The sequence below is a fragment of the Acomys minous genome (assembly GCF_964271855.1).
Source record: "Acomys minous genome assembly, chromosome: 12".
Classification (NCBI taxonomy): domain Eukaryota; kingdom Metazoa; phylum Chordata; class Mammalia; order Rodentia; family Muridae; genus Acomys; species Acomys minous.
In genome coordinates this window covers 86,363,533-86,375,112 of record NC_140493.1, presented here as the reverse complement: position 1 = coordinate 86,375,112, position 11,580 = coordinate 86,363,533, and the positions used below count along the sequence as shown (strand labels likewise).

General features: G+C 47.5%; 1 protein-coding gene across 3 annotated transcripts; it reads left to right on the top strand.

The window, feature by feature from the left end:
- The first annotated feature begins 223 nt into the window (after window positions 1-223).
- Window positions 224-11,241, top strand: LOC311609894 (nucleoside diphosphate kinase A). Of its 3 annotated transcripts, none has more exons than XM_084803348.1 (5): window positions 224-432; window positions 2,877-3,006; window positions 6,919-7,020; window positions 10,069-10,181; window positions 10,960-11,241. In XM_084803348.1, the coding sequence occupies exons 2-5, from the start codon at window positions 2,881-2,883 to the stop codon at window positions 11,075-11,077; spliced, it is 459 nt and encodes a 152-aa protein (XP_084659474.1). In that variant the 5' UTR covers window positions 224-432; window positions 2,877-2,880; the 3' UTR covers window positions 11,078-11,241. The 3 variants fall into 3 exon arrangements, with proteins under 3 accessions (XP_084659474.1, XP_084659475.1, XP_084659476.1); XM_084803349.1 differs by lacking the exon at window positions 224-432 and adding an exon at window positions 453-573; XM_084803350.1 differs by lacking the exon at window positions 224-432 and adding an exon at window positions 569-700.
- The last annotated feature ends 339 nt before the right edge of the window (window positions 11,242-11,580 follow it).

Sequence of the window (11,580 nt, the reverse complement as noted above, 5' to 3'; positions counted from 1 at the left end):
GCTTGACAGGACGAAGGCAGGCGGATCGGATCGACGCGGGTACTGAAGCTCTACTTGTGACTTCATGCAGTGTGAGCGCCACCTCTCGGGAAACCAAATTTTCTCGGGAACGAAGGAAGTGAGTCACACGGCGCTAGGAAAGGAACAAAAGATGGCCGCCAGCTGGAAAAAAAAAAAAAACACCCAAAACCAAAAACCAACACCCCTACCACCACACCCATCGTCGGAAGTTAAGCACTGAAAGGGTGCTCCCTAGAATAACATCCTACACACTGGAGGAAGCGGGAACGGGCGGCGTTCCGCCAAAAAGGCTCTCCTGAAACGAAACTCTACGAAAAGGTTCCGTGAGAGCAGCTGCGGGGAACCACGTGAGGCCGGGGGGCGCGTTTCCGGTGCGGGCAGCCGGAGTTAAAGACCTGGCTTCTGAAGGGGGTGAGAGGGGTTCGGGTGCTGAGGGGGGAAGGAAACAGGGTGAGGGCCTAAGGTGGGTGGAGGGGGAGGTGGGCGTTAAATAAATAAAGGGTGCAACGTTCGAGAGGTGTTGAGGAAGGTCGCAGGGTTGGCTGCGGACAGGTACGGACCTGTCAGCTTGACACGCCACGTGGGCTCGCCTTTGTCCGTGGCTGCAGTTCCTGTCAGCTTTTCTGGGCAGGGCTGTGCCATCTTCTCCTTCCAGTCCGGTGCTGGGGGCACAGAGCTGGTACACGGGCATTGCTTGCTGAATGAATGGCCGGGGTGGGGAGGGCGGGGTGGGGTTGGGGGTGGGTGTGGCGAGTGTGAGTGTGATCTGTGTGCAGGGGGCTTCATAGGGTCTGTTTGTGTCACGGTAGGCCGTTTCTGAGGGATCTATGCTTGCTCCACGTTCCTTCAGAGATTCTTCCGCCAGTCCGTGGGTTCTGTCTGTCTCCCTTTGGAAGGCGTGATTGCCGTGCGATCTTTGCTCTCACTGACTGCGGGGCTCTGTGGCTTGGTATCAAAGACAGGTGCTGGAGGAAATCAACTCTTTCTGCAGGAAAGGAGAGTAGGACACCAACAAAAATGATCATTAAAAGACTTTATTATTTGTGTGTTCTTGTGCATGCGTGCCTTGAGCACACACAGGAACCCCAGAAGACAGTTTTGTGGAGAGGGCTTAAGGGGTCAAACTCAGGTTTGTGGTACAAAAACCTCTGCCCACTGAACCGTCCAGCTGCCTCAGCCCCATTCTTAAGGTGTAAAATTAGAGGTTAAGCCAGGTTCAGAAAGGCAGAGCCAGGAGCCGGTGTTGGTGTCCTCTTAGGTATTGTCTTTCAAGGTGGAGCCTCCTTTCATCTTGTGAGACTGTGTTCCCCGGAAATGGATGCTCTCCTGGTGTCTTCCTTCCTGGATGATGGTCCACGCTGGTAGCATGCTATGGTCCTCTTATAGTCCACTTTTCACTGGTCAGTCACAATACTCACTGTATTTTCTCCCCTAGTACATTATTCTTACATAATGGACTTTTTTTTTTTTTGAGACAGGGTCTCTCTGTGTAGCCTTGGCTGACCTGGACTCACTTTGTAGATCAGGCTGGCCTCGAACTCACAGCGACCTGCTTGCCTCTGCCTTCCAGAGTGCTGGGATTAAAGGCCAGCTCGGATTTTTCAATTTTTTGTTTGTTTTGTTTTTGTTTTTCAAAACAGGGTCTTTCTGTGTTGCCCTGGCTGTCCTGAACTTGGTTTGTAGACCAGGCGGGCCTCGACTCTCAAATTTTTTATCCTTTTATTTCCTGTCAATTATATACATGTCTGTAATGTATTTAGTCATTTCACCCCTCCCTTTATACTCTCGTCTTGCTTGTTCCCACAAGCCGCCTCCTACCTATGTCTTTTATATTTTTTCCGTGTGTGTGTGTGTGTGTGTGTGTGTGTGTGTGTGTGTGTGTGTGTGTAATTAGAGTTGCTTGCTTGATGCATGGAGGAGTTAGGAGTTATTTGATGGAGCATGGACAGTTTGCCCACTGCTTAACTCTTGAAGAAACTGACACACCCACACCCACGCCCCCCACCTGTTAATTGCCAGTCTCTCCCCAGTCAGGATTAAGGCCTTGGGCCTTCCTAGTTCCTACCCCATCCATGATGGGTCAGAGTTAGTGGTTTGTTTGTTTATTTTTCTTGTTTTGGTTTTTGAGCCAGAGTCTTATATAGCTCAGTTCAGGTTGGGGTCATTGACATGTGCCCTACACTCAGCTCTGTTTTCTTGTTTATTTTATTTTGTTTTATTTTTTTCTTTTCTGTTTTGGAGTCAGACTCTTGCATTGCCCAGGCTGGCCTGCACTTCTCTGTCCTTTCGCCTTAGCCTTGCTAGTGGTGGGATTACTGGCATGCATCCTCAGGCTTGGTTTTTTTTTTTTTCTCACTAGGTCCTAAGATGGATCCCAAATTGCACAGGGCTGGGCAGCCTCATTTTTTGTAAAATGAAAATGACTGTCATGACATGTATTTTCTAAAGCTCTTGCTAGTTCTAATGTCGTAGGTCAAATTGTCTCGTACCAGATGCAGCTTTCACTAGGAAAAAAACACATCAGTGCAGTTTCCCCTAACTTGTATTACTAGAAAAAGTGGTGTCTTTTTACGTCCCCTCCCTTTGTCCCAATCACGGTATTAAGGACAGAGGCAAAGCTCAATAGGAGCTTAGTATTAAATCAAATAGAACAGACATTACAGTTTCTATGTTTGAGCCCTTCCCCACTTCAGGATGTTATTAATTCACTGGTGAGTGAGCTGGGCAGGGATTGGGATTTTACTAGAGAGACTTGGGGTAGACGTAATGGATTAAAGCCAGTTTTATGGGAGTAATCTTCCTGAGAGAAGGATGATCACAACGGTCCCTTTCATTTCCGTTTTGCCTGTCCCCAGGACCATGGCCACCAGTGAGCGTACCTTCATTGCCATCAAGCCTGATGGTGTCCAGCGGGGGCTCGTGGGGGAGATCATCAAGCGCTTCGAGCAGAAGGGGTTCCGCCTCGTTGGCTTGAAGTTTATACAGGTGAGTAGACCCTGCTCTTCCTGGTTCGAAGCTTTGGAGCTGAGTGGGACCCTGGAGAGCTTCTTCTGCTGTGTCTTGTCTCCTGTCTAGACGTCTCCATGGAGGGAAGGTGTCTTGGAGCCTAAAAACCTCTCAGTGACTAAGCATGGTGGCTGAGTCTTGGAACAAACCAAGTCATTTGGGGCTTTCAAAAATAGTCTATTTTGCCAGGCGGTGGTGGCGCACACGTTTAATCCCAGCCCTCGGGAGGCAGAGGCAGGTGGATTGCTGTGAGTTTGAGGCCAGCCTGGTCTACAAAGTGAGTCTAGGACAGCCAAGGCTACAACAGAGAAACCCTGTCTCAAAAAAAAAAAAGTTTCTCTTTCCTCCCTAACAACACGCAACCCCACGTACTACTGCAGAGCTGTAATTTCTGAGTCAGCTCTGGGTGTTGTGAGCGCTTGGTCTTTAGCCTCCTAAGCAGATAATTTTAGGGGCGATCTTCCCAAGCCCTCCACCCGACCCTTGGAACAGGTTGTCAGGAAGACCGTCTGCGCTTTAGTAATTACTACCTGATGGTGCCTCACATGAGTCAGGCGTGGTCCATGGGACTCTGCGGGAGAAAACTGCTTGTGGGGTACTCCTGACAGAACAGAGAACAGAAACAATTCTAATATACCTATAAAATAGATATTCCTATATTTGGCACAGCTGGTCTGGAACGCTCAGGATCCTCCCTTTCAATCATCCTAAGTGCTGGGATTATGTGCATGAGCCATGCACTCAAGTGACAATATTCCAATAAATACCAAGGACTGATTGGCCAAGAACCTTCTTCAGACAAATCTATGAAAGTGAATGCTAATTCCCAGTGCAACTATATTAGGGGGACAATATATTTTTTTCCATTAAAGCGATATAATTTTGGCTCCTAGTGCATTTCAAATTTAATTTGATTTGTCATTTTTTTTCTTTCTTTTTTTGGTTTTTCGAGACAGTTTTTCTGTGTAGCCTTGGCTGTCCTGGACTGACTTTGTAGACCAGGCTGGCCTCGAACTCACAGCGATCCGCCTGCCTCTGCCTCCCGAGTGCTGGGATTAAAGGTGTGCGCCACCACGCCCGGCCTAATTTTTTTTATTGTTATTATTTTGCTGTTTTTTTTGAGACAGGGTCTCACTGTGTACCCTTGGCTAGGCTGAAACCTGTGTGTGCAGGCACATGTGGAGGCAGAAGCTGGTATCAGAACCCATGGAACTGGGGTTACAAGTTGTGAGCCACCGGATATGGATGCTGGGAACCAAGCTCAGGACCTCTGCAAGGACAGTCCGCTGAGCCATCTCTTCAGTAACCAGTTTTATTATATATATGTATTTAGTATAAGGAATCAACTGTTGTTAATGCTGAGGGGAGGGCATGGTGGAATAATACGAGCCAGGCGTGGACTTGCACAGTCATTTCCACCCTAGAGATGCAATGAAATGAACCAGCCGTTCATCAAGCTCAATAGTATATGCTAAGAACATGGTTTCTTCTTTCATGACAGGTCTGAGAGATACTTAGATTTGTCCTCATAGTTGCTAGGAAAACTCAGACGTAAGGAGGTCAGATCAGGTGCCTGGTAACACATACAGTGAAGCGGCCGGCACTGTGGCTTGAGTCTCTCTGGCCCCCCGAGTACATTTTTCTCTCTTGCCCTGGCATTTCTGTTGAGGAAATAGGTTTGGTAAAGAACGGAGGAAGAGATACTGCCAAGACTCTGGAGGCCTGTTCATCTGCTATGGACTCAAGGGACAAAGGGAAGCCTAGGGCTTCCCTACCCCTGATGAAAAGCATGTGGTCGGTTTTGCAGGCTGAAGATCATTGGAACCAGTTAACAGCATTGAACGTGTGACACGGGAAGGGAGAGTGGAGTCCGCGTGTGTTAGCTGGACGTACCCGCTAACACACGCCCGGGCAGACTGCACTCTGGTTTGTCCAAGTTTGCTTTAGCAACTGACGACCAACCAGTGGCTGAAGGATAGGGTATTGTGAGTGTGCTTTTTGTTTGTTTTTGAGACAGGGTTTCTCTGTGTTTGTGTGTCCCTGGCTGTCCTGGAACTCGCTCTGTAGACCAGACTGGCCTCACAGAGATCTGCCTGCCTCTGCCTCCCTAGTGCTGGAATTAAAGGCGTGCAGCAGCCATCACCCAGATGAATGTGCTTTTTGTCAGCTAATCTTGGCCTATGCATATCCCTAAAGTGGCGGTTGTGCAGCTTTGTATGATGTAGTTGTGCGGAAGTATAAAAACCAAGGGGAAGCTGGGCGTGGTGGTGCACGCCTTTAATCCCAGCACTCGGGAGGCAGAGGCAGGCGGATCGCTGTGAGTTCGAGGCCAGCCTGGTCTACAAAGTGAGTCCAGGATGGCCAAGGCACCACAGAGAAACCGTCTCGAAAAACCAAAACCAAAACCAAACCAAACCAACCAAACAACAACAAAAAAAAACCCAAGGGGAACTGCTAGCCCCTTGCTGTGTAGATGCAGAGGCAAAGAGAGTGCCCAGCCAGGCTGAGTTGGAACTCCGAAGGTGGTTTGCTCTGTGGTTAACTCGATTTGTTCCCACACGCCAGCCTTGCAATGTGAGTGTTTAATTCTCTTCCTCTCTTTTTTTGTCCCTCCTCCTCCTTCTCCTCCAAGCCTCCTCACTGAGGTAGGACTTGATGTTGCTAAGGCTGGCCTCAAATTTTATTATGTGACTAAGATGGCTTGTGGATTTCTTGACCTTCCTGGTTCTGACTCTGAGTGCTGGGATTACAGGCCTGTGATAGCGCACCCAGCTCTCACTCATTCTTTAAAAAAGTATATATATATTTAGACATTTTTGTACTCATGAGTGTTTTGCCTGCATGTGTGTCTGTGCACCACTTTTGTGCCTGGTGCCTGTGGAGGTGGGAAGGCATTGGGTCCCTCTGAACTGCTTGCAGATGGTTGTAAAGTGTCGTGTGGATGTGCTGGGAATTGAACTTGGGTCCTCTCGATGGGCAGCTGATACTTTTAACCACTTTGGTTTTTTTTTTTTTGGTTTTTCGAGACAGGGTCTCTCTGTAGCCTTGGCTGTCCTGGACTCACTTTGTAGACCAGACTGGCCTCGAACTCACAGTGATCCGCCTGCCTCTGCCTCCCGAGTGCTGGGATTAAAGGCGTGTGCCACCACGCCCGGCTACTTTTAACCACTTGAGACATCTCTCCTGCACATCTCATCCATTCTTTAGCAATATTATTTATTGCTAGGTGTCATGTACTTTTAGGTAGTTTATAGGTAGGTACCTCTAGAAAGGACTCGGACATTGGATCTTAATCCTTTGAATAAGTCATGTTAGGTGTCCTTGGGAGATGGCCAGGTGCAGTCTACTGCTCATTTGATACGGAGACTCCCTTTGTTCCCATTTAACATTTAATTGAGGTGTTTACTGGGAACAAGAAGTCATGGTACTGTTACTTTTCCTTTCTAACCCTGGGTTGTTATTAGAGACAGGGTCTAGCTTTGTAGCCCAGGGTGGTCTTACAGTTGTGGTCTTCCTATTTTTGTCTTTCAAATGCTGGGAATTCAGGCTCAGTGTCACACTCAGATGGTTGGATTGGTTCTAAGTTTTTTATTCCGCGGCATTAGAAATTCAGAAGTAGGGAGGAATGGGAGGATACAAGGGATGGGATAACAATTGAGATGTAATATGAATAAATTAATAAAATATATTAAAAAACATTAAAAAAAAAAGAAATTCAGAAGTGCTTTGTGGCTGTCACTGCTGTCCTCTGGTGCTGTAGAGGATGAATCTGGTTATAACTGATCAGCTGGCTGTGAGCTGGGGTTTCGAGCGGCAGGAAGGATGGGGGAAGAAACTTGACTACAGGTTCTTAGGGGCCTGGGCTAGTTCTCACTGTCTGTTCTGTCCCAGGCTTCAGAGAACCTTCTCAAGGAGCACTACATTGACCTGAAGGACCGCCCCTTCTTCTCCGGCCTGGTGAAATACATGCACTCAGGACCAGTGGTTGCTATGGTGAGTGTGTCTGTGTGGGATATTGATGGGAATGACTCATTTGGGAGTTGAGCAGAGTGAATATGGCATTTCCTGTGTTGGGTGCCAGGTCTTCTTGGTTGCAGAGGAAGCAGGCTGGTGGGGTAGCCAGTTAGGAGGGGTACTGGCTCTCTGGTCCACTGAAGAAAATGCACATATGCTTGGCAAGCTGACCTGCATTGGGAGACCTGGAACACAGGGAACTTGGTTTATTGCAGTACCACATAATTCTTTGGTTCTCAACCTGTGGGATGCCCAAGATGACTAGAAAACACAGATATTTACACTATGATTCATAACCATAGAAAAATTACACTTATGAAAGAGCAATGAAGATAATTTTATGGTTGGGGGTCATGACAACATGAGGAACTGTATTAAAGGGTTGCAGCATTAGCAAGGTTGAGAACCACTGATTTATGCAAGAAGGAGCTTGCAGCCGGGCGGTGGTGGCACACGCCTTTAATCCCAGCACTTGGGAGGCAGAGGCAGGTGGATTTCCGTGAGTTCGAGGCCAGCCTGGTCTACAGAGTAAGTTTCAAGACAGCCAGAGCTGTTACACAGAGAAACCCTGTCTCTAAAACCAAACCAAAACAAACCCCTATAAAACAAAAAAAAAAAAAAAAGAAAAAAGAAAAAAGAAGGATCTTGCTATATCCATGCCAGGCTCCTTTATGAAACAAAATAGGTGTCTGTTTTCGTTCTTTTTAAAAATGGTTTATTGAGACAAGGTCTTAGTGTGTAGTAGAATTCACTGTGTTGCTCAGGCTGGCCTCAGGCAGCCTAGGCTCGCTGGAGCTTTTGACTCTTCTACTTACAGTGTATTAGGATCCCCATGCCAGACACAGAAGGCAGGTTGGGATGGATGGTGGTAAGAAGGAAGATAGGATGAGAAGTGATCAGGGACCACGTGATGTCAGGACTATGCAATTATGGCACCAGTGCTGGGAAGTTATGGGAGGTACCATATTTAGCATCTTATTTATTTTGTTTTTTTGAGACAGAGTCTGTCTTAGTTGATGTTCTATTACTATGATGAGACACCATGACCATGGCAACTCTTATGAAGAAAACATTTAATGAGGCCTTGCTTACAGTTTCAGTGGTTTAGTCCATAATCATGGCAGGCAAGCAGACACGGTGCTAGGGAAATAGCCGAGAGTTCCAGACCCAGATCTGAAGGCAACAGGGAGTCACTGGGCCTAGCTTAAGTTTTTAAACTTCAAAGCCCAGTCCCAGTGACACGTTTCCTCCTAAGGAGGCCACACCGACCCCAACAAGGTCACACTACTTTTTTTAATCAATTATTTATACAACATGGTGCCTCATTGTGTGCCTGCTTGCCAGAAGAGGGCACCAGATCTCATTATAGATGGTTGTGAACCTCCATGTGGTTGCTGGGAATTGAACTTAGGGCCTTAGGAAGAACAGCCAATGCTCTTAACCCCTGAGCCATCTCCCCAGCCCCAAGGCCACACCTCTTAATTCTTAAGAAGTGAGCCTAGGGCCTGGAGAGATGGCTCAGCGGTTAAGAGCACTGACTGCTCTTCCCGGGGTCCTGAGTTCAATTCCCAGCAACCACATGGTGGCTCACAACCATCTATAATGAGATCTGATGCATACTGTATACATAATAAATAAATCTTTAAAAAAAAAAAAGAAGTGAGCCTGTAGAGGCCATTCTTATTCAAACTACCACATTCCACTTCCTGGTCCCCATAGGCTTGTAGCCATAACATAATGCAGAAATGTATTTAGTCCAACTTTAGATATCACAGCCTCAACAGTGTTTAGAAGTCCACAGTCTCTTCTGAGACTCAAGGTAGTATCTTAACTGTCATCCCCTGCAAAATCAAAATCAAAAAGCAGATCACATACTTTCAACATACAATGACATAGCATATGTTGATGATAATTTATATTTGAGGGGGATTCTGTTCATTCACTCTAGCTCCCAAATAAAAGACACAGAGACTTAGTAGGTTTATTAATTTGCTTTAGGCTCAGTAACTGGGCAGATAGGCTTTATTCTAATCCTCTAAGCTAGTCTGGCTACTTCCCAGCCACATGCCCCCAGTTACTTGCCAATATTGGACCTGTCTTGGATGCATCTGCTCCATCAGGCCGTGCCCTTTCTCTCTCTCTCTTCCTTTCTTCTTCTCTGCCTCATGCTCCCTACCCGAGACCCCAAACCCAGGAATGGATGCTTTGCCTACCTCTCTTCTGCCCAACTACAGACTGCCCAGCTTCTTTTATTAACCAGAGATAATTGGGGAGCAAAGTTTACACAGCATTGTTCAGAGTACCTGACAATGCAACCAGGTCTTGGGGCCTAGAGTGCAGCATTTGTATATATAGAGCACCAGACCAACCCCCAAGAATATACATTACCATTCCAAAAGGAAGGAAAGGAGCCTAGTGGGGAAACACTGGACTAAAGCAAGACCTAGAACCAACAGGGCAAACTCCAAACTCTGCACCTCCGTGTCCGCTGTCAAAGTGCTCTTTAGATCTCCTGTTCCTTTTAGTTTTATTGACTGCAACACACTTCTGTTTGAGCCAGTTCCACACCCCATATGCAGCTTTCCTTGGCAGGTATCCTATGACTCTCATATCTTGGGGTCTCCAACACAGGCTCTTTCTAGGTAGCCCTGGCTGTACCTTGGAACTCTCTGTAGATCAGGGTGGCTTTGCCAGGATCCACCTGCCCGAACCTCTGGAGTGGTGAGATTACCTCAGTGGCAATATTTACCTTTTATTTTTTTATTTTTTTGGTTTTTCGAGACAGGGTAGCCTTGGCTGTGTAGCCTTGGCTGTCCTGGACTACCTTTTAAAAAGGTCGTGGCTGCCATGTGAACGGATCTGAATGGGCCTTGGGAAGATGGAAGGGGCAAGTGGTCTACATCCCTGGTACTGGAACAAGCAGGCACTGTCTGCCTCGGGAATGGGAGAGCTCTGTTCAGGAGCCTTTTCCTGTGAATCGTGAGATGCCAGGTTTTCTACTGTTGTTTTCTCCTCTTGTCGTTGGAGGTCTGGGAGGGGCTGAATGTTGTGAAGACGGGCCGGGTGATGCTGGGAGAGACCAACCCCGCAGACTCCAAGCCTGGGACCATCCGAGGAGACTTCTGCATCCAAGTTGGCAGGTGAGAACTGATGTTTTTCACCCTTTCCCCAAATCCAAGTTAGTTGCCACTAGAATTTGGGCCACTGAGGCTAGAAATACACACGATGCCATCTGCAGGTCAACTTATTTTATTTTGGCTTTTAAAGTATTTTATTTTTCACTTTTCCTTTATGTGGCTAGTTTGCCTGCATATGTGTTTGTGTACCACTTTCCTGTCTGGTGTCTCAGGAGGCTGGAACAGGGCATTGTGGAGTTACAGACACAGTGAGCCCCATGTGGGCGCTGGGAACTACACCCAGGTCCTCTGGTGGAGTAGTCAGTGTTCTTAACCACTGAGCCATCTCTTCTGCCCCAATTTAGTTGTTTTTTGAGATGATGTCTCAAGTAGGTTATGGAGCTGAGGTTATCCTTTAAAATCAACCAATCTCTCTCTCTCTCTCTCTCTCTCTCTCTCTCTCTCTCTTTCTTTCCCTCCCTCCTCTCCCTGTGCTGGCACTGTACCAGTTTCAGGTCACTTTTAAATGGGAATTCTGTCTTCCTGCCACTGAAGATGGAAGCTGACTTGGAGGGTCCCCGTGTTTGCTTGTCTTTATCTCTCTGAGGCTGACACTCTGGTGTCAGTGTTTCTGGGAGGGCCGCGCACAGGAAGTCATCCTTTCGCTGTTTCCTTTCACAGTGTCCTAAGGCACTCGGGACTCTGGCCTCTCCGCTGCCATGGTATTGACTATCAGCAGTGGGTGCTGCGGCCAGGGTCATCTTTCCCGGTTTGGTAACCATCCCGCCTCTCTCCCACCCAGGAACATCATCCACGGCAGTGATTCTGTGGAGAGTGCAGAGAAGGAGATCAGCTTGTGGTTTCAGCCGGAGGAGCTGGTGGATTACAAGAGCTGTGCTCAGAGCTGGATCTATGAGTGACAGGATGGCACCCGTTTTTCTGCCTACTTACCTCTGATCTCACAGGCCGGGGACCAGTAACTCTAGATATTTCTGGAACTTCCTTTGACCTGGAAGGAACCTCTGGGAGCAGTGACTCCCTGTGCAGTGTTAAGTGCTAGGTGGATTAAAATGTTTCACCTCCAGGGTTGGGTCACTTGACTTAGTTACTTTGTATTGCTATATTGCTTTGGACTCCTCACTTCCTCTTTTGGCTCCAGGATAACCTGAGGGACAGAATGTAAATGTTATGCAAATTACTTACTGGCTTCACATACACATATTCTTTTGGTTGTCCTCGTGGTTTGAGCTGCCACCCTGGGATACACTGGCATTTCTCTGCCTGTCTCCCTTCTCATCCCTGCGTCCTGTTCAGTCTTGGCACTGAATCAGAGAGCAACATCTATGGAGGATATGGGAGGTTGTTAAAAACTGTGCTGGGAGCCCGGCGCGGTGGCGCACACGCCTTTAATCCCAGCCCTCGG